The 24,220-nt window shown below is 42.5% G+C and overlaps 4 protein-coding genes across 6 annotated transcripts; 3 read left to right on the top strand and 1 right to left on the bottom strand.

Moving 5' to 3' along the window:
- The first annotated feature begins 1,595 nt into the window (after positions 1-1,595).
- On the top strand, positions 1,596-12,180 carry cap2 (cyclase associated actin cytoskeleton regulatory protein 2). 3 transcript variants are annotated; one of them, XM_061664660.1, is made up of 14 exons: positions 1,596-1,626; positions 2,846-2,963; positions 4,353-4,472; positions 4,718-4,818; positions 5,440-5,517; positions 8,125-8,268; positions 8,741-8,826; positions 9,268-9,373; positions 10,718-10,886; positions 10,941-11,101; positions 11,176-11,299; positions 11,449-11,531; positions 11,681-11,824; positions 11,889-12,180. In XM_061664660.1, the coding sequence occupies exons 3-14, from the start codon at positions 4,367-4,369 to the stop codon at positions 11,970-11,972; spliced, it is 1,386 nt and encodes a 461-aa protein (XP_061520644.1). In that variant the 5' UTR covers positions 1,596-1,626; positions 2,846-2,963; positions 4,353-4,366; the 3' UTR covers positions 11,973-12,180. The 3 variants fall into 3 exon arrangements, with proteins under 3 accessions (XP_061520644.1, XP_061520643.1, XP_061520645.1); XM_061664659.1 differs by lacking the exon at positions 1,596-1,626 and adding an exon at positions 1,890-2,026; XM_061664661.1 differs by lacking the exon at positions 1,596-1,626 and adding an exon at positions 1,890-2,026 and having other exon boundaries at positions 2,811-2,963.
- LOC133395605 (uncharacterized) lies at positions 12,178-13,336 on the bottom strand. Its single transcript, XM_061664662.1, is given in 4 exon segments — positions 12,178-12,303; positions 12,305-12,873; positions 12,875-13,141; positions 13,233-13,336. Coding segments are annotated over 4 exon segments (1,044 nt in total). The 5' UTR covers positions 13,326-13,336; the 3' UTR covers positions 12,178-12,188.
- A 477-nt stretch (positions 13,337-13,813) lies between these two features.
- vps28 (VPS28 subunit of ESCRT-I) lies at positions 13,814-16,898 on the top strand. Its single transcript, XM_061664771.1, has 10 exons — positions 13,814-13,857; positions 14,329-14,390; positions 14,473-14,504; positions 14,571-14,608; positions 14,705-14,794; positions 14,871-14,976; positions 15,072-15,173; positions 15,426-15,479; positions 16,201-16,292; positions 16,371-16,898. Exons 2-10 carry the CDS (start codon positions 14,351-14,353, stop codon positions 16,489-16,491), a joined length of 675 nt encoding a protein of 224 aa, XP_061520755.1. The 5' UTR covers positions 13,814-13,857; positions 14,329-14,350; the 3' UTR covers positions 16,492-16,898.
- Positions 16,899-18,063: 1,165 nt separating this feature from the next.
- Positions 18,064-23,750, top strand: mapk15 (mitogen-activated protein kinase 15). The gene is made up of 14 exons (XM_061665398.1): positions 18,064-18,605; positions 19,504-19,602; positions 19,742-19,771; positions 20,113-20,203; positions 20,306-20,436; positions 20,664-20,827; positions 20,898-21,037; positions 21,132-21,189; positions 21,446-21,583; positions 21,759-21,864; positions 22,191-22,434; positions 22,507-22,604; positions 22,678-22,824; positions 22,898-23,750. The coding sequence occupies exons 1-14, from the start codon at positions 18,516-18,518 to the stop codon at positions 23,090-23,092; spliced, it is 1,731 nt and encodes a 576-aa protein (XP_061521382.1). The 5' UTR covers positions 18,064-18,515; the 3' UTR covers positions 23,093-23,750.
- The last annotated feature ends 470 nt before the right edge of the window (positions 23,751-24,220 follow it).

Raw genomic sequence — 24,220 nt, 5'->3', positions numbered from 1 at the left:
AGAGTTGTACGGGGCCACCCATCTGCCCCACATATCCCTCCAATATTAGAAAAAAAATCTACCCGACAACCGTTTGCGGCAATTTGCTGTTTCACTATTATTAAACAAAAAAAAAATAGCTGTTTCCAGATTTACCCCCCCCCCGGGACATTTGGGGGATACCTTTGAACGCCCACCGCCCCTCTTGACCTATTCAAAGTAAATCACATCAAGTGCAGATTATGAGTCATGGAGTTTGCAGACAATAAGAAAAACACATTGCGTAGCATACAGATGCTAGGTGGTAGGCGGGTGGCTATATAGGGGCCCAGGGTGGGTGGCTTCCCTACCGCCAGGCCCTGATTTTTGGGGGGAGACCAAGTTCACAGGGCCACCCACCAACCCTGCAAACCCAGCCAGTGTCAGCGTTAAAACATTTTTACCTGGAAACCGTCTGCCTGAGGGTGCCTTTCCACTGCTATTTAAAAATGTTGTTTTCAGTGTGACCTCATTCCGGGACATTTGGGGGCTATCGTTGAACGCCGCCCACCCCTTTTGACCTACCCAAGAGCTAAAAACAAGAAAAAAAGCAAAAATGACAAGGAATGGATGGAGGTAGCAGACGATGACATAACCACAGCTGCTGGGCTGGGAGGAGCGGGGGGGTCAACATTAGGCCGTACCCCTCTCCGGGCCCCACACCCCCTCCCTCCACAGACGGATCACTCTGGAACAGGAACGCATCACTTGTTGCTCATTTGTTGAGCTGTCACATTTTAATCCCCCTGCCGAGCCTGTCTCTTTTTTTTTTTTTTTTTTTTCTTTTTCCGGGTGGGGGGACTGAGTTTACAGGGCCACCCACCAGCCCCACCAACCCCTCCAGTATCAGCAAAAATCTACCCGGCAACCGCCTGCCTCAGTGTGCTTTTCCACTGCTATTTAAAACAAAGAGACATCTGGTATTTAAAATATTTATTTTTTATTTTATTTTTGAGAGTAGTAGTGGCGGTACTGTATTAATAATAATTATTACTGTGTACTCATCTCAAGGCATATAATATATACAAGTTATTGATTTAGATTTAGTATTAATATAATAATTATTATTATAATATATTAACATACTCAACCAAAAAATATTGATTTCGTAGCTAATTAAGATACAATGCACTGTACTTTTGTTTTTAGCTTGATATCGGTTAGATGTTGTTGTTTTTTTTTAATTGAGAAACTTTATTTAAATGCATGCAGAAAATAAAAACAAAAAAACAAGCTAAAATGCTGCTTTATCCACTAGAATGTAAAGTTGTCGTAGCTGTGCCTTATTATTTTATTTTTATTTTGGGTTCATATTCATCCGACAATGTTGGGAATTTTTTTATACTTGAACTATTTCTTACAAGGGAAAAGAGACACACAAAAAAAGCAAACGTTTTAAGGAAGCTTTTCATTGTATTGGATGAAAGTATGTAAAGTGTTAATAAATATTACAAAAACATTTACTCAAAATTTTGAATAAAATGTTCTATATTTCAAACATTTTCTTCGATTATTTAAAAAAAAAAAATTCCCCCCCCCCCACATGCCTCATTTGTGCCACCATTTTGAAGACGACCGTCAGCCATTTTGAAGAAGGTCATTTCTCAGGTGAGAGGCGTCAGTTGTCATCTTCATGCATGGTGACACACCGATGTGGACACACAAAGAAGACAAGAGTATCAATGATGCAGCGCTAATCAATAAGTCATGGTATTAGTGGTGTTTGGGGAGAACGAGACGGAAGTGTTTCTGTCATGTCTGTCTCTGTGGTGATGCACTGGTGAGGCCTTTAGGGTGACATCATACAAGAGAAGGGTGCCTGCCTATCTATGTTATCATCTAACTAGCTAGATATATACTGCATACAGCTATATACACTATGTAGCTAGCTAGCTAACTGTATACTAGCTTTCTGTTCGTACCTAGATCGCGCTTTTGTCAATTTAGATTGCTATCTAGCTATATATGTGTCCACCCAACTTCCTGCTGTCTGTCCAGCTATATGTTTGTAAGATGCTATATTTCTAGCTATATATCTATTTAGCTAGCAACCTTGCTAGAGCTGTAGCGTATATATAATGTGTGTGTATATATAATGTATAGTGAGAAAGAGTGAGACAGGAAGCTAAGTAGCAACATAGCAATTTAACTCGTAAGATATCTAGCTACACATATTGCTAAGCTATATAGCTATCTGATAAGCGCTTCAGAAAATGGATGGACTATAATGAGCGATATCTATATGTCTTTCTAATTCTATATATCTATAACTGGTTAGTTTTCTAGCTATATATATCTTTTTAGCTAAATCTCTTTAGCTTGCTAATTAGCTATCTAGCTAGCTAACTTTATAGCAATCTAGCTATAGCCACAGTAGCTATCAGTTAAAACTAATATTCATTTATTGTCTTTTTAATGTTTTTGGGTGTTGAATGTTGGTGATCTAGTATAATATAGTATGTTACTTGGAAATATTGTTAGACATTTTTCTTTAGATAGCGAGTTAGGTAGCTAACTACCTAGCTGATTATCATTGTATGGTTGATGAAATGAGTTTAGAGTCTAATATGAGTATTGAGTTGAATTTTTGATCAATAAATTGGTGAAGCTAAAAGATTGTGTGTTTAAACATGAGTAAACTCTTCCCATCAGAAATGCACACGCGGTACTCAACATTAGGTACTCGAGGGCCACTTAAAGAGCGATAAATATTCATTTAACAACATCATGTGGTTATTGATTAGAGACTTCACAGTCACTTGTGTGCCTCCCTCCCTGTTGGTTATTTTTAGCACGTGTGTTTGTGTGTGTGTGTGTGTTCTGAAAGGTTCTGCTCGGCTGAACTAGGACATCCCAGACGGACGGGAAAGGAAGGCGAGCAGGCAGCCAGCAGTCTTGGCGTGGACGTACCCCTCAGTACAAGAACAAGAACAGCACAGGAGGAGGTACAGTACATGATACCAAAAAAAAATAAAAAAATTGCGTTGGAGTGTGCGTGCTGTTTATGTGTGGGCGTGCCCTTTGCAAGCGGACGGACAGACTTTTTCCATTATCATGTCCTTTTTTTTCTTCAGTGCTGTCTACGCGTGCGTTTTTACACTTTGACTAGTTTGATGTATTTCATGACAGAATAATTTTTAAAGTTTTTTTTTTTTTGTTTTAACTGTTTTCAATTGCACAGAACAGATATTATGATTATTATTAGATTTTTTTTAATAACTACTTTTGTTTTATTTCATAGTATTTTCTTATTTTATGAAATACTTGTCTCATTTATTTACGTTTTTGTTTTGTTTTTAATGAATTAAATGCTTATAGGTTTAGTTTATTAAATATTGTTAATGAATTTATTTGAAGTATTTAATTTTACCACAATTCTTTTTTGTTTGTAAATTACTTGGCCTTATGTGTTTTATTTTACGGTTGGTGCCGTGAATAATTTTAAATTAAATGAATTGCGGCCCTGAGATTGAACTCAATACAACATGGAAGCGTCCGCACACATCCGCCTTTTTGAATTAGCAGCGGCCTCAATATAGCCTCCCCGAAGATCAGATAGCCGAGCCACACGTGTTCTTCCTCAGCTGTCGTTCGGCATCAGCCGTGAGGCACCTGTCTACTTCCCGCCAAGTGGTTGCTATGGAAACGGCAGGCGGAATCACGAGGAACCCTTTAAACGACAGTTGTTGTTATTGTTGTGAGCCACAGAGCCAAAATGGCAACCGTTAGGAGAGGCGATGACTTGATTCTGATACGTTACTCTCGCCTCGCATTGCTGCCGCATTAGCGGAGTTTTATTCTTGATATGCTTGAAACAAAGTTCATGCTGATTCATGGCCGGCAGATTAGCATGTGCCTGTTAGCTTGCAGTAGCTTGCTCAAGTCATTATTTGGTTGGAGAAATGCTCTCACTGCGGGCCACAGACATTTGAATTTTACTCCAATTTCCATTATTATTTTAATTTTAGCTAGGTTAAGAAAATATCAGTCGGTGACAAATTACAGAAAATTTGCTCCTTTTTTTACAACAAAGTGAAAATAATTCTTTAAATGATACATTTTAAACATTTTTTATTTTGCTCATTCAAAAAATTTCGTTTTTCTTAAAATACAAAAATATTAGAAAATGTTAACATTACACACAAACAATATTTAAAAACAGTTATGACGTTGTTTTTGTCTTGTACAATTTTTCAATATTTTGCTTATTTCAGTGGATTACTTTTTGTATGAAATCCTACTAAATTCTGTCTGCTAAAAAAGCATTTTTCTCGGAATGTGTACAAAACAGGTTATTCCGCTTCAAGTGTGATCGTGGCACTTTTTCCCTCCAGGTCGCCGGCCGGTCATGGAGGCTTTGACGGAGCGTCTGGAGCGAGCCGTGACTCGATTGGAGCAGTTGACGGCGTCCAGAAGTCTGTCCAACGGCAACTGCGTCAACGGCATCAATGGAGGTAAACTCACGCTGGATTATTTAGAAAAAGTGTGCTACTGGTACCACTCGTAGTACGCGGGCTCCCTCTCGTGGTATGTGAAACTGCACGGCCTAACTGCAGATTTGCATTTAATCTTGAAGAAGTAGTTTGTTTTTCAACTTTTATTTCGGCACAGTTTTTATTGAATTCTGATGTGCAAAGTGTTTGAATTGAATCATATTTTTAAAATGTTGATGTTTGTCGTGTTGTGTGTGTGCGAGCAGCTGCGACTGGCTGTGTGGAGGCCTTCGATGTTCTTCTGAAAGGTCCGCTGACAAACTACATGAACATCAGCAAGACCATCGGGAGCGACGTGGAGAAACACGTACGTTCACTTCGCGCGTATCGGCACAATACAACACCGCATCGAACAGAAACATGACGTAATAGTCGGCATGTATTACTCCTCTCCAACGTCATCGGCTGGCTTTTCGGCATCACTGAATGGAAATACAAATTTAGGTGTCAGTCTTGCTAAAAATTAGTTACTTGATAAATGAAAATTTTTAGCAACCACATACGTATTTATTACCGATTTGGTAACAGTCAGTTAAGAACAACTTAGGCAGTTACGCTATTATGCTAACGAAATATTGTCCACTCTAAACATAACAGTGAAGCGAGTCCAACTGAACCTTGGATTTGCCTCCATTCGTTCGTCCACACTGCCACACTCCCTCCGCTCCCGCTTTTGTTTTACGGCCTTCGTGTCGACGCCGCGACCTTGGATGGACGACTTAAAGGTGGACGGCAAAAGACAACGTGTGTGTCGGTGCGGGTCGCATCACTGATTGGACGGAGAGCAGAGTGTCTCGCTTGAGGCTCGCGTGGCTCCTTTTAAGGACAAAGCCTCCCTGGCGGTTCCCTTGGGAGATCACTCCCCCCCCACACACACGCATTTATTTCCAAGAATTAGAGAGAATCAATCACATTTTCCCTCGCACAGGCGGAGATGGTCAAAGACGCCCTGCAGACGCAAAGGACCTTCCTCAAAATGGCATCCGAGCACCGGGAACCCGCACAGGTACAGCGCTTAGGTCTGCCTAATATTGTGACTTGCAATCCCCCTCGCCCCCAGCCGCCATCCGCTCGTTTCATGCCGGGAGGGAGGGACATATTGTGTGTGTGTGTGTGTGTGTGTGTGGTGGAGGACCTCAAAACCCACCAAGAAATAGTCACCCTCCTTTTGTCAGGCGACTGGTTTAAAAAAGTTGCAAAGAAATCAGCCCATGACACCAGTTTCACCGATAGACGCAAAATTGGTTGGACATGTCCATCATGACAGGACCCACAAAAAAGCCCCAAGAACCCATGCCTGAAACTGAACAGGAAGTCTACTAGTTTAGTTTGAAGCAGCCATTTTGTAGTGAGAATAATTCCACTATTGTTCCGATACTATATTATCTGCTTTTAAAGTTTGTTGCTAACCAAAACAACAGCACCTTCATGATATCATCCCAAATAAACTCAATGCTTAGGTTTGATTTTAGTCCCAAAATGTGCTTTTTATCGCGACTGCGGTCCTCCTCTGTTTCCATTGAAACCCTCTCAAACAACAACTCGATGTACTGGCTTCACTGGTTAGTCGTGTTGGCAAAAGCATCATGGGAAATGTAGTACACACTACTGATTTATTATTTAGAAGGTATACAAGGCCCTACGATCGCAGGATTTAATGACTTATTGTTATTTAAAGCCACACATAACACACGCACACACAAACGCATACACACACACACACACACACACACACACTAGCTCATGCTTCTCCTTCCAGGGGAGCAGCAGCTCTCTGACTTTTTATGGGCATGTTCTAATTTTGAGGCCTGTTGTCAGTCTGTCTGTGTGTGTGTGTGTGTGTGTGTGTGTGTGTGTGTGTGTGTGTCCATTCCCTTCTCTGTCGCCTCACTGTGCCGTAAGGCTGTGTGCGCTTGGATGAGTGTGGTGTGGAAGAACCTTATTTGGCACCAAGTCTACCAAGAAGAGTGGAAGCGAGTTACAGTGGCAAAAGAAACCAAGCCAGGTGTCCCAATACTATTGTTCACAGGTGTCACAGAGCAACATGGGGGGAAAAAAAAGCTGCTTTCACTTAGAAACATAACATTTGGCAGGTGTGTCTATCTCGAGTAGACGTACAACAAAGTCTCAAGAAGCCGTGCCCAAAAAGACACAGGAAGACCGTCATTTTGCCTCGAAGCAGCCATTTTACCCTCCTTTTGGCCATTACTAGTTCTTTCAAAGATGAACTTGTCCTATAGATTTTGTCCGATTGCTACTAAATTGGAACTAGGCATACTAGACACCAGGACGATGCAATATTGCCAAGAATGAGCCCCTGACAATCTCGACTCCCAAAAGTCTTGGTCTTGTCTTGCGTGTGAAAGGTGAACTGTGAACCGTGAGATGTGAGGTATGCCTTACAAGGCCACCGGGATCTCCTCGGGCGCTCCGGAATGTTGCAGTGACGATGAGGCGGAAGGACAAATTAATTGCGTGGCGGGAAGTTCACATGTTGGGAAATCTTTTAAAGTGAACTTTGCAATGAGTGTGCATCATTAGACACTCCTTGTATACTGACCTTTCTGCAAAAAAACCCAAAAATAAACGTACATTTTCCATTGCTGTTTAATTGTAAATTGGCAAGATTTGGCAAAGAATCTACCTTAACAACCCTTCTGTTTTTTTTTTTTGGTGCACCAAAATGTTCATGGGTCTATGTGAACCGGTTAAACCGTCCCAAAAAAGTAAAATACATTTCTTTACATTAGATATGCAATAAAACTATATATTTTTAAAACAGTATAAATATTTTGAGTTTTTGTTTCCATGGTAGATTTTTAAAATAAAAATATTGAATGTATAATGTATACATAAGTATAGATTAAAAAAAAAAAAGTTCAAACATTGAATAAATATTATTTTTATTTTGGGTGTAAATGTAATTACAGTATATATACTAATATAAATAATGTAACAAAATATTATTTCTTAAACGTTTTAAAATAGATTTTTTTTTTCCTTAAATAAAATGTAATTTGTTTCATTACATAAAAGAAAAAGCAAATGTTTATCTGAAAACAAAATTTTAATGAAAAGGAGCAGAGAGGAGAATAAATCTTATATTTTCTGACCCTTCTTTTGGCCCGGAATAGCATTTGATACTCTTTGTACATCAACTTTCAATTTTAATGTCAATCAAAAATGTTGCATTGTCGTAGCCGTTTGATTTTAAATGGGAAGGATTTGGGGAAAAAGTGCAGCAAACTGTGCGTTAGGGGTGAGGCGAGGGCAAAATGAAAATTTGATTAAATTCGGTGCAGGTCTGGATTTTTGAAACAAAAAGTCCTTAATTTTTCCTGAAATGCATGACTATTAATCAGATTGATCCAAATGAAGGTTGTTCGGCCTTAGCGGAGGTCTGCGTTCCACCAGTAACTGTGTGACATCATCTCATGACAAGTCATTGTGAGACCGTTCGCAGCTCGGTGCTACAAATACAATCATGTCACACCAGCTCAAAATAGCATTAATAACACCCCGATACATTTTTACGCAGTCTGCGCATGGTGGATTTTAAGCAGAAATGACATATGGCGCCTTTAATGCTATCCTGGCTGTCTCCCGTTCTTAGACGGAGCTCCAGGACCTGCTGAAGCCCATCTCGGACCACATCCAGGAGATCCAGAGCTTCCGGGAGCGCAACCGTGGCAGCCAGCTCTTCAATCACTTGTCGGCCGTCAGCGAGAGCATCCCCGCCCTGGGCTGGGTGGCCGTGGTACGACTCTACACGGACATGTTAGAGTTGGAACGTCTTGAGATTTTTGGGTGCTCCGCTGTAATGCGATGAAATTCCAGATGACGTCACTCACTGGGCGAGTCCGAGAGTACGAAAATCAGCTGGCGGTGGATGAGAATAGCGGCTAGCCTCGCTAGTTTCAAGATTCATATCGGCGGTACCTGAGGAACGGTGGCCGCTTCCGCCGGTACGAAGCTTTTAAGAACGGCTGGGATCGGAATAGCCGAAGCTAGCGACAGCAGACGGGCGAAAGTCCTCGGTAAATTGGCCAATTGAAAGACGAGTTGCCGAAAACGCGCAACTCGTGATTCGTCCGCTTAAAAACGTTAAACGTCGATGTGGAGCGGTAAAGTCGACTCATCGACTAGTCGATGAATCGGTTCCAACCCGAGTACATGTGGGTGCATTGGCGGTTATGTCATGTACAGTTTGACGTCTGCGCTGTATTTAGAACCAGAAGCCCGGTCCTTACGTGAAGGAGATGAATGACGCAGCCACCTTCTACACCAACAGAGTGCTCAAGGACTACAAGGAAACGTAAAGCCTATTTGATTTGATTTTCGGCAGGCGTACACTCAACAGACTATACAATGTTCAGATTTTACAAAATGATTGTGTATGTATGTATTTTTTTCCTTTGTAATATTTTAAATGTTTTGTTACCTTTATATTTTATTAAAATTAATGTATAGCATTTATTATTGTCATGATTTACAATTAGTATTTTTATTTTAATATTGTGCATTTATTTAAAAAAAATATTTGCTACTCTAATTCAATTCTAAATATTTTCTGTAACTCATTTTAATATTTTGTAAAATCAAATCAAAAACAACGTACGACGTAGTGCCGTTCCACAACCCAGTATTAGGTTTATTTAATATATAGTTGATCAACTTCATATTTAATGTCAGTATTTGACATATTGCGTTTGTCTGTTTCATCAAATCAAATTTGCTTCAACTTTGACTGTGGCAGCGACCGAGGTCACGTGGACTGGGTGCGTTCGTACCTCTCCATCTGGACCGAGATGCAGTCCTTCATCAAGCACCACCACTCCACCGGACTGCTCTGGAGCAAGACGGTCAGTCTCCGCAGCAACGTCAGCGTTAGCATCCAAGCTAGCGGAGACCTTTTCAGCATGAAGTGTCACGTTTGTCGGGGTGGCAGACGAAAAAGCTTTTCCAGGAGTCAACAAACCCGTACGCCGGCGCCTTTTGCATCCAAACATTATGAAATGGTCAATTGATTCGGGTCATTTAAAAAGCGAAAGCGGAACTAATGCGGGACAAGTGTGGTGAAATGTGAGCGCCAACCATGGTGTGTGTGCGTATTTGTGCTTGTGTCAGCTGTTACGCTGAAGTTTATATGAAGGGAGGTCGTTTACGAGTTTGACAGGTGTTCCTCGTCAGGGGGGCACGGAGGGTTTCAAAGCCCGACAAAGGGCCCGTATGCGCGCCGTAACCTAAACCGCAGGACCGCTATATGATGCCCAAAGTCACAAGCCACACGCTCGCCGAGCCCTCATCCAGCTGTCCTCGTCAGGGAGATTTTGGACCAAAACCAAGATCCACTCAGTTCTTGTGTATCACACCTTGCAAGTTCATTGGAAATAAGATTCAGTCTTGGTCTCCAACTAAACATACAACAAAGACAATTGCATGTCGTTTATTTAAAAAAAAAAAAAAAAAAAACGTCTGCTAGCTTAATGCTAACACATCATGGGACTGCCATAGACAGGCTAACAAATAGCATCTATGTGGCAGTGTTCTATCGCTTAAAGGAATGGCTATCTGAACACAAATGGTGCACCAGCACATGTAGACAGATAACAATACTCACAGTCATGTTCTTTATCCTCTGCGAAAAACGACTTATATTACAGTTGATTGCACTGCTTTTTGTTCGTTTGCATGACTGTACTGACCTCCAGTGGCCAAGTAGAGCACACCAGAAGGCACCGCAATGTTTCGTCTTGATGCAGAAACGGTTTACGTCTTTACATCCTATTTCATTTTTGTTAGTACCCTATGTTTTAGGGTTATTATTTTCCATGTTAAAAAACATATTTTTGGGGGTTGTTCTTTGTGGGGGCGGGGGGTGCTAAAATGAATTAACAGCATTTCAATTCATTTGAATGGGGAAAATGTATTATATATACACAAGTAAATTGAGTTACGAGTTTAGTCACGAAACAAACCTGTAAGTCAAGCTCCCACTTTACAGTGTCAAGTAAAGCTGGACCGCTTTGTGTTCACATAGAAAGTTGATTGGAAAAAGGATCACGTTTTGGGGTCACTTCACTTCTGACAAACAATACAAGGTGAAGTCAGGACAATGGCAATACAAGGCAAAAGAAAATAAATAGTGTAGCACTCCCCCCTGGTGGACAGCTTCATAACTTACACCGATCATCTCTTTGGCACAGGGTCCCCTTGCTCCAGCCTCCCTCTTTGAAGCCCCCATTGCTCACTCCCCACCACCTCCACCTCCTCCCCCTCCCCCCGCACCCCCAGCCGAAGACCCCCATGCCCTTGGATCTGCGCCGCACTCCGCGCTATTCGCCCAGCTCAACCAGGGCTTGGACATCACTAAAGGTGGGTCCGCGAAGTCACTTCAGGGTCTTCACTGAACTTGAATTGATTTTGTAGGTCTGAAGCACGTCTCGGACCACCAGAGGAGCCACAAGAACCCGCAGCTGCGCTCCCAGGAGGCACCGAGCGGAAAAGCCGGACCCAAGAAGGCATTCCCGCTGGTGGTCCCCCAGAAGAAACCCCCTCTGCTGGATCTGGAGGGGAAGAAATGGAGGGTGGTAGGTGGAATTGGTAGCCTTTTCTTCCACCAATCACTGGGGGTTTGTTACTAAAGGGAGGCGTGGGCCCGCAGGAGAACTTTGAGCACAAACACGACCTGACGATCCAGGAGACGGAGCTCCGACAGGTGGTCTACGTGTTCGCCTGCAACGACGCCACGCTGCACGTCAAAGGGAAGTTGAACTCCATCATCGTAGGTAACGCCAACATTCCTAAAAGTCTGCTACACAGACTCCCTCTAGTGGTACGCTATAGATTCACTGCCAAAGTACAGTTCGGTTTTATTGAACTTTGACGTTCGATGTATCAGCATTTAACCTGTAAGAACTGACGTGCGTGTGTTCAGATAATTGCACGAAGCTCGGTCTGGTGTTCGACAACGCGGTCGGAATTGTGGAGATCATCAACTCCAAGGCTGTTCAGTTACAGGTGAGCCACGGTTGGGGTTTCAAGTGTCTGTAAACATTTTCAATTCATGGTAATTGGACACTAATTTAAAGTAGGGTTTCAAGCCCGGGTTTGCGTTACAATGTAGGGTCAGTCTGAGAGTAAATTGTAACTGTTGTATTTCCTGTCAGGTGCTGGGAAGCGTCCCCACCATCTCCATCAATAAAACTGAAGGCTGCCAGCTGTACCTCAGTCCGCACTCGTTAAGCTGCCACATCGTAAGCGCCAAAAGCTCCGAGATGAACGTCCTCGTCCCGCAAGGAGACGACGACTACGTGAGTGTCCGTATGCGTCCGTGCGTGATGAGGCGGGAAGTGAGTCAGCCATTTTGTTTTCCAGAAAGAGTTGCCGCTTCCCGAGCAGTTCAAGACCGTCTGGGACGGATCCAAACTGGTGACAGAACCCAGCGAGATGGCAGCTTGATTGATTAGCAAATGCTAACAGTATCAGTAGTCTACACATGTAGCACTTTGTATGAATGCCAGCTATCACTTGATTGCGTGAAAAGCAGTTTTTACATGCAGTTAATGTGCGTAATAAACACAAGTCTGCTGTGTGTAGTCAATGAGAACCTTTAATGTACACGTAACCCAAACAATGTCTTTTTACAAATAAAAACTGTGTGCTTTTCCCCTCGTGTCAATGTTTAATCACCACATTTCCCTGAGAGTCTTGCGTGAAGAGTGCGTCCTCAACGTCAAATAAAGTCTTTGCGGGTTTCATCGTGGCGGAAGTGATGACGTCGTTGCGATTTTCTGAGGGGACTCCTCCGAAATCGGTGCGCGATCACCCGAAAGCCGTCAGAGTCCTGGGTGAACATCCGGGCCAGGCTGTCCTCGTCGTCGCGTAAGAGGCTGTTTTCTTTCTCGTCGTCTTTATGACAAGAGTGAACAAGTTGAAACGGTTTCTGAGTGGACGTTTTGCCTTCGGCCTCCGTCCGAAAGGCCTCTTGACTTCGATCAAACTCATGAAAATCCTTGACTGTTTGCTTCATTTTAACAATGAATCCTTGTCCACGGTTCATCTTGTATGGTTGCTGTTCTCGGACTAAGATGGTGGGGTTCCGGTCAATCTCATCTGGTTGCGCTTCTTGGCCTGTGCGGCGCATGTTCCATTCCATCTTGTCTGGTTGATGTTCTTGGAAATTGCGGTGGATGTTCTGTTCCATCTCGTCTGCTTGCTCTTCTCGGACTAAGCAACGGATGTTGTCTGCTTGTTCTTCTCTGACTTTATAGTGGCTTTTCTGTTCCGACGTGCCTGGTTGTTCTTCTCGGACTTGGTGGATTTTCCGTTCCAACTCATCTGGATGCTCCTCTCTGTGGACTGTTTTGTTGCACCTCGTCTGTTTGCTCTTCTCGGATTTTGCAGTGGATGGCCCGCTCGTCATTCTGCCCCTGAACGTCACCGTGGTTACGCATATCCGTTTCGCTTTTGTCTTTACTACGAGGCGAGAAGAAGCTGGATATGGAGCTCTGTTTGGTCCTCGGCATCTCCGTCTTGGTCTGCGTGAAGTTGAACACAACGGCCAAGCTGTAACCGGCACCTTTTGCCAGCGGGTTAAGCATCTTGGAGATGGGCCGGGCTGTTTTTTTCTGCAATCAAAACATGATTTTTATGATTTTTTAAATTGGTGAAATGGTGCTCGACAGTGTGTCGATTATCTTGTTCCTTATCTCCAATAACCTGCTTAGCTTTTCCTTTGAGCTCCACAGTGTCCAACCACACACCGCATTCTTCGGGCGCAGGATTCGACTGGAGCGCTTTGGATGTCTTCATCGTGGAAGCTTAACCAAATAAATTTAAAAACATTATTATTTCTGTGCAAAGACTCAACAGCATTGGTGGGCGCGACTCTCCCCATTACTACTACAATTATAAACAACACTTATAAACGCTCGATATGATAGCTACAGTTGAATGTAAGATTTTAACTGTTCCGATAAAACAGCAAACATTTTCAAAGCCTATGTTTAAATATATAACCAACACAAAGTATTTACCTTTTTTTCTCGCCGTATTTTGTCTTCCTTGTTTGAGTCTGGCGCCTCGATGACGGGTTGCCCCTGACGTTTCACTCTCCCAAAATATATATCTTTCTATAAACGTAAAACGAATTTATAGTAACACTTAAGTCTATTAGTTGTGAATTTATGTGTTGCAAAAATGTAATTGCTAATTTAAACCGTCCGACAAAAGGATTTTAAAGAAATAAATCACTCATTTTCTATCAGGCGCGCCGGACGCACCCCTCCTCCGGTCCTGACATGAGGGTGTCTTCACGTAGACGTCATTGCAGCTTCGCCGAAACGTATGTGCCTTTTTAAATTTTGTATTTTCGGTTCAAAATCACTAATATTGACAAATTAAACACACATTGACCACCCTATAGATTTATGATGAAATGTTAACACGGATAAAAAGATTCCTTTTAACCATACATGTCAAGTCATAGCAGTTTTAAAGGCTGTAGTTGCGAATTAGCGTCGAAAGCTAACTTCGAGCTAGCTGGTTGAGTGTAACAGAAACAAGAGCGACACGCTACCATTTTGTCGACATTCTTCAACTGGGGGATTTTCTCTTTTTTTTTTTTGTCGCGATTGAACGTTTTTGAAATAATATTCGGATTGTTATTGCTTTGAGCTTGCGACTTTTGTTGGAGGTGTTTACATTATACTTCCGTGACGCTCATAAATGTTAATAATTGATAACACTGGGTATCAAATAATATAGATTAACTCGACAACTAAATGGCATAACATTGTTTTTCTTTCTTTCTTAGATTAAGCTGATACACTAACATTATGTTCCATGGCATACCGGTTACAGGGAGCATGGGAGGAGGTAAGGTGTTATACTGCGAATGAATAGGAAATGTAATTGTCTTATAAAATACGTCTAAAGTTGTGGCCTCGTCTTCTCCCAGGAGCTCCAGCCAATAAACCCGAGCTGTACGAGGTAAAAGTCAAGCAAATTCACAGTTTGTCTCAATGATTATGACACAATATGACTTTATCATTCCAGGAGGTGAAATTGTACAAAAATGCCCGAGAAAGAGAAAAGTGAGTTTCACGCAATGCTTCTCGCTGATGTAGAGGGTTCGTAATGATATTAGGATATATATATATATTTTTGTGTGTGTGTGTGTGTGTGTGAAGGTACGACAACATGGCAGAGTTGTTTGCTGTGGTCAAGACCCTGCAGGCCCTGGAGAAAGCCTACATCAAAGACTGCGTCACGCCCAATGAGTGAGTTGTGCTTCAATATCCGTAAAGAGAGCAGACTGTCCTGTGTCGATTGACGCAGAGTTGTCGTTTTTTTTAGGTACACCGCCTCGTGTTCCAGACTGCTGGTCCAATACAAGGCGGCGTTCAAACAGGTGCAGGGCTCCGATGTGGGCTCCATCGACGACTTCTGCCGCAAGTACAGGGTGAGTTTCCTCTTCCATTTTGGACGTTCCACTGTACGTCGTTAGGCACTTCTTACTAGCTTACTTTGATCGTTTTATTTTTTCCGCCCTTGTAGCTGGACTGCCCGCTGGCCATGGAAAGGATCAAGGAGGATCGGCCAATCACCATCAAGGACGACAAGGGCAACTTGAACCGCTGCATTGCCGACATAGTTTCCGTACGTTCGCCCTTCAATCAGTCCGGACGGGACGCTCGTTCCGGGTGCCCGGATATTAAAAATGATGTGATTAGTCGTAGTTTATGTGATCAGGTTGAACACTTAGTGGCTCAAGTGGATAGTTTAAATCCTCTGGCCAATCACTGGAAATCAGTTAATCTCAGCTAATAATGGAGGTGAGGTCTTTAGTTCCTCTTGGTGCTACTTACTCACTTGTTTGGTTTTGCTTTTTTTGTTGTTGTTGCTGTTTAGTTGTTTATCACAGTTATGGACAAGCTGAGACTGGACATCAGAGCCATGGACGAGGTGGGTTTCAAGACTTTGATGTGGCCAGGGGTACTGGTTTATTCAACTGCAGAAGAATTTCTGTTTCTATTTGAGGGAGGCGTTTTATTTATTAAAAAAAAAAAATAAATGTGGCATCAGTGCACAAAATGGGATCGAGCGTCACACGTCACAATCTACCGGAACAGTAATCATCACTAAAGACGCCAGCTCCACGAAATATCATCTTTAATACCACGCAGGGAACTCAACTTATATTTGAGGGAGCTGTTTATTTATTTGACATGGACAGCATTTCAGAGCGACAGTGTTTCTTGAAACGCTAACCGTCGTTTAAGACACAGTCTCCATGTAACATAAGAGCTTTACTCTCGTAGAGGGAACCAAGCTTCTCTTTGAGGGAGGCATGTATTTCATTTAACATGAATGCACACAACATTGCAGAACAAGCACCACAAAATATAAAATAATCTTTCACACCGTGAAGGGAACTCCGCTTCTATTGGAGGAAGGCATTTGTTTATTTAACATGGACGCACGCAACATGGTGGCGCGTCTAAATGTCAAGCGGTTACCGGAACGCTAACCGCGTGACCTAAGATCATATTTAATACTGCATCGTCGCCACCCTTGAGACTGTTTTTGTGCCTCAGGAGGTGCTGCTGTTTATAACACTTTTATAACACTGTTATAAAAGTGTTATAAAGCTTGAATTGCTTAACCGGACCTCTTTTTTGATTAGATCCAACCGGACCTGCGCGAGCTAATGGAGACTATGAACCGGATGAGCAACATGCCGCCGGACTCTGAAGCCAAGGACAAAGTCAGCCTCTGGTCAGTCAGTGTCACTGGCGCGGCGTCCATTTTGTAAGCAGGCGCCCGCCATTTTAAATGCGTCTCGTCCGTCATCAGGTTGAGCACCCTGAGCAGCATGTCGGCCTCGGACGAGCTGGACGACAGCCAAGTGCGCCAGATGCTCTTCGACCTGGAGTCGGCCTACATCGCCTTCAACCGCTTCCTGCACTCGTCCTGAGCCAATCGCGTTTGTCTGTTTGTGTCACACGACCTTTACCTGTGTTCTTATCAATGTACCAGCTCCCTCTTTTTTCACTTTATTCTTTTCCCTTTTTTGCCAGAGTTTTTTCCTCCTTCAATATTATTGTGTCACCAAAATGACAGGTAAATTACTGTATATAAATAATTGGACTTTATATCCTATTAAAACCCGGAAGGATTAGATTGTTAGTTAATGTACAGCAATTTGTTGGATTTCGCACGGTGTCTTGTCTTCTTTGAACTCATCGTCACCTCCCCCGGACCCGGTTTGGGGACTACAGTAAATATTTATTAAGATGTATCGTTGTTTGTATAAATGTTTGGATAATGACATCCAAAATCATACACGCTTGTTCTTTTTAACAATAAAAGTTGTAATATACCTCCAAAGTGTATTTTTTGTGCGTGCCCTGATTTCATAATTTGGGTGTTACATAGCCACATATACATAAATTGATTAATACATACTTTAATATGTAGGAGCAATGTAAGATAATTCATATATAATTATGTATTACAAGTACAAAAATTACATACACTTCCAAAATATATTGTCCTTTTTATTTGCGTTCATCTATTTTATTGGAACAAAAATCATATCCAAATCTTAAAGAAAAATGACATGCTTTTTGTTTTTGTATACAAATATTCGTTCATTCATTTTCCGTTATGCTTCTCCTCACTCGGGTCGCAGGCGTGCTGGAGCCCATCCCAGCTAACTTCGGGCGAGAGGCGGGGTAACACCCCGAACTGGTCGCCAGCCAATCGCATTAATTAAGTATACGCCTGCATACAAATATGTTACATAATAAAACTGAATACGAAATACACAAAATATATTAATTTTTCAAACTTTATTTCCTACAAAATATATAATGGCTACATGTTATTTGAATCAACCTTTTATCCAGGCAAGGCAATTGAGAAGAGATTCTCATTTGCAATGCCGACCTGGGTGCAGACTGCAAAGTAAAATAAAGCAAATACAAATATATATACAAAATGTACAATGTGATATAGGTACATATTTACATTACATCATAGCACAGGGTGAATAAAAGGTTCCCAAAAAGCTAAACTGCAAATATTGTTGGTAGGAAGTTAATATTTGAGAAGCAAATACGAAAACAAGTAAAAAAATAAAATAATAAAAATTACTAGTATGATACAAATTGCCCTGCGGAAATAAACTTTTTTCTAAATCTGAATGTAACTGTATTCTTGGGGGGGGGTAAAACAAACATTGTATGTTCCCTTTATCACCAACAGAGGTCACCAAAGCTACCTCACTGTTAGTTTATCCTTTATTTACGTCTTTTTTTGAGGGGGGGCGAATTATTTTATTTATTTATTTATTTATTTATTTTACAAAAACAGTAGTGTGAAGTCCTCTTTAAAATTCCAGTCAAGCGAAACAACTCTGATGAAAGAAGGGGATCACACAGCACGTGGCCCTCTCTTACGCCAGGCGTGTCACCATGACAACAGGGCACGCTGTGACCTCACAGCAAGCGTCGTCGCCCGTTGGCCAGCTGCGGGCCCTTTAAGAGACACGCGCCGTCCGGTTTCCACGACGACAAGTTGTGACAAAACTCACCTCCTGCCCACTTCTCCCTCCGACTCGTCGCTACACGCCACACGGCCGACCGGCCACCATGCTGCGGTCACTGGGCTCCAAAGTGACCGTGAGAAGCAAAGCCCTTCTTGATTAAAATGGCTGTTGAGTGGCGGATGTAAAATGGCTTCACCTGCTTCCGCTCCACCTTCCTCGGCCGGCGTCGTTTAACGAGACTCCAAACTACTAAACAGCCACGAAAGCTACTAACTGAGCTCCGCGACGCTTAAATATCATTTTAATGACGTGAAGAAGGAGTGAAATAACGACTTTGTTGGCTGTGGAATCGCCACTATTTCCGGTTAGCCGCGACTACTTTGCTGTCATCCGCTGAACGTCGGACTTTTGAAGCACCGTCGTGTAAGGAAAGCGTGGAAGGCTTCAAAATGAGCAAAAGAGTCAAATCTGCCCGCATGCCTGAAGTGGAGGAACACATATCCACGAAATACGAGATCAGGAAAAGACTTGGCAAAGGGGTGAGTTGCCTTTTTCCGTACGGGGAGGGTGCATGAACGCATCTTGAAGTTAATCATTTAAGTTTTGTTTACTTCTCACTGTCACTTTGAGGCCGACTTTTTGCTTTTTCTAACTTGGGAGTTTGTTTCCTTTTTATCCAGCGGTTTATTTGCTCTAACGGTGGAATTTTCTAACTCTCCCTTCCTTCTTGCATAATTGCTACATACATACAAAAAGGTGTTGTTGTTTTGGTCCCCCCCCCCCCCCGAAATTTGCCACATCCTATTGGTCAACAGGTTGTGCAGTGGCAAGTTGCCACGTTACACAGCTCTTCAACATGTTTTACACGAGAGTCGAGTACATTCAAATTATGGATTACAGTTGCATAAAATGAAAGTGGATTTATTTTTGTTCATTTTTTTTCATTTTTACAGCTGTGTGCATGTAATTTTCGTGACGTCATCCTTTCATTTGCGCTATGAGACATAAGAAACAAAATACAGGGATGACGAGTGTTTTAAGTCGGAAAAAAGTGTTTTATATATATATATATATATATATATATATATATATATGTATATATATATATATATGTATATGTATATGTATATGTATATATATATATATATGTATATGTATATGTATATATATATATATATATATGTATATGTATATGTATATATATATATATATATATATATATATATATATGTATATGTATATATATATATATATATATATATATATATATATATATATATATATATATATATATATATATATATATATATACATATATATATGTATATGTATATGTATATATATATATATATATACATATATATATGTCAAACAATAAGGTTTTATAAAGTATGCCTCTGATTTGAATTGAGTATTGTTTCTGCGTCGGCCTCACAGGCGTACGGGATCGTTTGGAAGGCGGTGGACAGGCAAACGGGCGAGATTGTCGCGGTGAAGAAGATTTTCGACGCCTTCAAGAACAAGACGGACGCTCAGGTGGGCCATTTTGTAACACACCACATCAGAAATCCAAATTTACCCGTGATTGACCAATGATTACGTCATACAGGATGCTCGAGTGCCTTGATTTCCCATCCTAATTGTTTCTCTTGTTTTTTTTTTTCTTTTTTAACAGCGGACCTTTCGAGAAGTCATTTTCCTGCAGGTAAAAACCCGCAACAACAAAACAAAACGGAGTCACTATACCATTGTACAGGAAATTTAGCTCACACTTCCAACCAATCAGAATGAAGTGAGCGTATAGCGTTTTAGGTCCGTTACATAATTCCTTCTTTCTTTGTTGTGTACAACAGTCATTCCCAACCTTTATGGAGCCAAGGCACATATTTTACATTTGAAAAAAATCTCACGGCACACCAACAAACCAAAATGCCACAAAACAAAAAGTGGATACACAAGTCAATTATATACTTTCTGCCATCTAATAGAAGAGCAAATTATCAAATGTGTTGTGGTTGTTGTTGTTGTTGTTGTTGTTGTGTGCAGGAGTTTGGAGATCATCCCAACGTGGTCAAGCTCCAAAATATCATCCGGGCGCAAAATGACAAAGACATTTATCTCGTCTTTGAGTATATGGGTGCGTTTCGGGAGGCCTCACTACCCGTCATCGCGACAATGTTAAGCAACCTCTCTGCCAAACCCTGTTCGATTCGTGTGTTGTTGTTGTTGTTTAATCCAGACAGTGACCTGCATGCAGTGATAAAAAAAGGAACGCTACTAACGGACATCCACAAGCGTTACGTCATGTACCAGCTGCTCAAAGCGGTCAAATATCTGCACTCTGGGAACGTCATCCACCGGGACCAAAAGGTACCCTTGGAGGATGAGAAAACCATTCTTCACTTTCAGGTTGAGCTCCACCAATGAACACCGCATTTGGCGACAAAGTCTTTCATGACAAGACGCTCAAAAAGGTCTCAAGGACCCAAGTGCGAAATTGAACAGGAAGTCAGCCATTTTGATTTGCTGTAAAGAAGCATTCCTCGTGTTCATCTTCGTATCCAACGACACTCCAGCTCTTTGTTATTTTCTCTCAGCCTTCCAACGTGCTGGTGGACTCCGACTGCGTGGTCAAGCTGTGCGACTTCGGCCTGGCCCGATCCCTCAACCAGGAGCAAGAAGACAGCGGCAACCCGGCGCTGACGGAGTACGTGGCGACCAGGTGGTACCGAGCCCCAGAGATCCTGCTGGGCTCCACCAGGTACAATGTTCGCTTATCACGGGATAACAGGCTTGAACAAGTGTGAAGAACGAGGACTCGTGGTTGGAAGGTACACAAAGGGCGTGGACATGTGGAGCCTGGGCTGCATCCTGGGAGAGATGTTGCTGGGAGAAGCCTTGTTCCCCGGAACGTCCACCATCAATCAGCTGGAGCAGATCATGAGCGCCATACCGCACCCGTGCCCGGAAGGTGACCCGTGCGCCCACACCGGCGTGTCTTACACTTGTGAGAACATTGTTGTTGTTGTTATTATTTTTGTTCACGAATGCCGTCGAATTCCCAGATGTCCTTGCCATAAAGTCTGAAATCGGATCGTCGGTCGTTCGGAGAATGTTACGGAGGTGAGGGAACTCTTATTCTCCTGCTACTTATATCATTTTTTTGTCTGATAGATGTATTTTTGCATTATTTTTAAGTTTCTCGTCATCTAATACACGCGTTCGGACGATTTTCTTTGTCTTTGACTTGTGAGCAAAAATTCGAGACACAAGCGTGGCATCATGACAATTTTTGCCAAAAGAGCCTTCAAGCCGTTCATTGCCACTCCCAGTTGAAATTGAAACTACAAATTGACTGCACTTTTTGAAACCCCGCCAGGCCGCCGATGCCTTTGGAGGACTCCCTGCCGTCGTCGGTGCCCCCCGACGCTTTGGACCTCCTGAAGGGTTTGCTCGTCTTCAACCCCGACAAGAGGCCGACTGCGGAAAAAGCCCTCCAGCATCCGTACGTAGCCAGGTACGAACACGCCGTGTGGGGATTCCTTTTCTTCCAACGGATCAATTATGGCGTTTGCGAGTGTGGCGTTTTTCTCGCAACGCCTCGATTAGCACGCATTCGCTGTATCCTGATAGCGCTGGTATACGGTGTCATATTTTACGTGTTGAATGTGTCGTCGTCGTCGTCTTTGGAGGTTCCACAATCCGGACAAGGAGCCGTCTCTCAACGGCGACGTAGTTCTGCCGCTGGACGACAACGTGCAGTTCTCTGTGGAGCAGTACCGCAACAAACTATACGAGGTACAAACTCATGACAGTGGTATCTTGACTTAAGCATTTAATTTGTTCCAAGACCAAACTCTTATCTCAATTTACTGAAATATCAAATCAATTCTCCCCACCGAAATGAATCTGAATTTGTTAATCCGTTCCATCCCCTAAAAAAAAACACCTTTTTGTTACATTCTTAGGAGAGAAAAATTACACCTTATTGTAAAATATAAATATGAAAACATAATAAAAGAGAATGTAAAAAGAAATAAACTGGTTTCAATGTTGGCTTGCATCACATGGCAAAAAAAAAACGACAACAAAACACAGCCGATTAGCATGACGCTACCTTGCAGATGATTCGGGAGAAGAAAAGCCATCAGGGCTCGCTCCGGCTCATCCGTCCCAAAGAAGCCGTCGCCGGCAAGGATAAAGTCGGCCGCCAGGACCGAGGAGACGACAACCGCGACGCAAAGACCGAACGTGACAGTCAACACAAGCCGGCGAACGCGTCACCGCCTCCCCCCGTGGAAACGACTGACCCCTCGGAGAAGCCTCGCCCGGCCAGATGCACTTATAACCCCATCACGCACGCTCCGAGTACGTCTGATGTTAGCCACTCGCGTCGCTCAGCTAGTAAACGCAACGTTTGCTGTGATTGTCTTCATCCAGATGGCTTCGTTCACTCAACAGCAGCCGGCACGAAAGCGGCGAGACAGACGAGCGGCAGTGCCACCGCGTCGCCAACAGAGGGCGTCAGAGCTAACACAGTGAGTCTTTTAGTAAGTTATGATTATTATTTTTTTTTCATCGCCATAAAATGTTCGTCTTCCACATACGAAGTCCATGGACCAGATTATCCAGCGCGGTCGCTCAGCCCCGGCGCACCCCAACCGCTCCTTCTCGCTGACGTTCGCCCAAACTCAGAACAACCCGCTCGTACGCAAGACCGAGTCGCCACCGGGACTGAACGGCGCTAACGCTAACTCGGTGAGCGAGAGAACAGTTGTAGCCATTCGAGCACCGCGTGGACTACTTTCTTTCTCTTGTCGGTCCCGTGCAGAACCAGCGCTCCGGTCCTCAGGCCCGCGACGGACGAGCGGCGCCGCGCTTCAGCAAGAAGGTCTTTCAGAACAACTGCAACGTGTCGGCGGCGGGCGACCCCCGCGCCAAGCTGGGCAGCTACTGCCAGGCGTACGGAACTATCAGCAAGACGGAGCTGGACAACCTGCTTCAAGCGCGAGCGTACAACCAGTAGCGCGTTACGCCTCCACCAATCAGCATGTGGAAAACTCTTTGCTGCAACAAGAGATTCCTCTTAGGAGGCCGGTCTTACTTTATTGGAATAATGCACGAGAAGACACTTTCTGATTAATGGGCTTTTATGAAAAGAGAAGACAATGTCTTGTCAAGTTGCTTTTGTGACAAAAGAAGACCAATATCCTATAACTTGACATTTGTGAGTAGACTTACTTTTACAGGAAGACGAGACAATTTCTTGTCAACAGGCTTTTTATGTGACAGAAGGAAAAGGTCATGTCATTGGGCATTTATATGAGAAAACAATTGCTGGGCCTTTGTAAAAAGAAGACAATTTAATGTCAAGTGGGGTTGAAGAGAAAACAAGACAATGTTCCGTCACTGGACATTTGTGGGAAGAGAAGCCAATTTCTTCCCAATTTGCTTTTACAAAAAGAGAAGATGATCTTGGTCAATGGGATTTTCTGACAAGAACATTTCTGGTCCAAGAAGTCTTTATGTGTGGAGATGATAACTTCTAGTTAATTGGCATTTGTGAGACGAGAACAATTTTTGATCGGTTGACTTTTGTGAGAAGACCATAACGGCGAGGTAACTTGAAGAGGCCTCCACGGAGGAATCAAACATCACTGTTAATAAAGTTTTTCTGATGGCCACAGTTTGACCCTGACACATGAACATTATTTGTATTTCCCATTGTGGAGAAAGGGCTATTTACGTAGCTACATGTAAATACCCCCAAAAAATTAATGGGATTTAAAAAAATAATAAAAAAGTATGGCATGTGTACTTTATCGCTAAAGCACATGACCAGGAATATTCTAGCTTCAAATAGAAATTATGATCATCTGATGACACCATCAGTTTGGTCATGTGCCATTCAAAAAAAAAAAAAAAAAAAAAAAGAGACATCTGCTTCAGTTGAGATAACACCACGTGACCAAGAACGTTCTAGATTTAAATATATATTTTTCAATCTTTATTTTACATTATTTCAAAAATTCTGGTTTTAGAAAATGGCTAAATACTACACAAACAACAAAAACAAATTGTACGCATGCCAGGAGTTAATTATATTTAAGGGGCGGGTTTGACAGATGACGTCACCGTCGTACATTCTATGCTT

This window comes from Phycodurus eques, chromosome 20, assembly GCF_024500275.1.
Source record: "Phycodurus eques isolate BA_2022a chromosome 20, UOR_Pequ_1.1, whole genome shotgun sequence".
NCBI classification, from domain to species: Eukaryota; Metazoa; Chordata; class Actinopteri; order Syngnathiformes; family Syngnathidae; genus Phycodurus; species Phycodurus eques.
Note: the sequence above shows the minus strand (reverse complement) of the source record. Positions and strands in the feature narration are given on the sequence as shown.

What these genes read in the sequence shown, in the direction of transcription:
- cap2 (XM_061664660.1), top strand. Translation starts at nt 4,367, where the DNA reads ATGGAGGCTTTGACGGAGCGTCTGGAGCGAGCCGTGACTCGATTGGAG. An exon ending in GGGCTTGGACATCACTAAAG is followed by an intron (nt 10,887 to 10,940) that starts GTGGGTCCGCGA and finishes TTGATTTTGTAG; the next exon opens with GTCTGAAGCACGTCTCGGAC. An exon ending in GTTGAACTCCATCATCGTAG is followed by an intron (nt 11,300 to 11,448) that starts GTAACGCCAACA and finishes GCGTGTGTTCAG; the next exon opens with ATAATTGCACGAAGCTCGGT.
- vps28 (XM_061664771.1), top strand. Translation starts at nt 14,351, where the DNA reads ATGTTCCATGGCATACCGGTTACAGGGAGCATGGGAGGAG. An exon ending in ACTTCTGCCGCAAGTACAGG is followed by an intron (nt 14,977 to 15,071) that starts GTGAGTTTCCTC and finishes CCGCCCTTGTAG; the next exon opens with CTGGACTGCCCGCTGGCCAT. An exon ending in AAGGACAAAGTCAGCCTCTG is followed by an intron (nt 16,293 to 16,370) that starts GTCAGTCAGTGT and finishes GTCCGTCATCAG; the next exon opens with GTTGAGCACCCTGAGCAGCA.
- mapk15 (XM_061665398.1), top strand. Translation starts at nt 18,516, where the DNA reads ATGAGCAAAAGAGTCAAATCTGCCCGCATGCCTGAAGTGGAGGAACAC. An exon ending in GGAAAAGACTTGGCAAAGGG is followed by an intron (nt 18,606 to 19,503) that starts GTGAGTTGCCTT and finishes TCGGCCTCACAG; the next exon opens with GCGTACGGGATCGTTTGGAA. An exon ending in ACCGCACCCGTGCCCGGAAG is followed by an intron (nt 21,038 to 21,131) that starts GTGACCCGTGCG and finishes TCGAATTCCCAG; the next exon opens with ATGTCCTTGCCATAAAGTCT.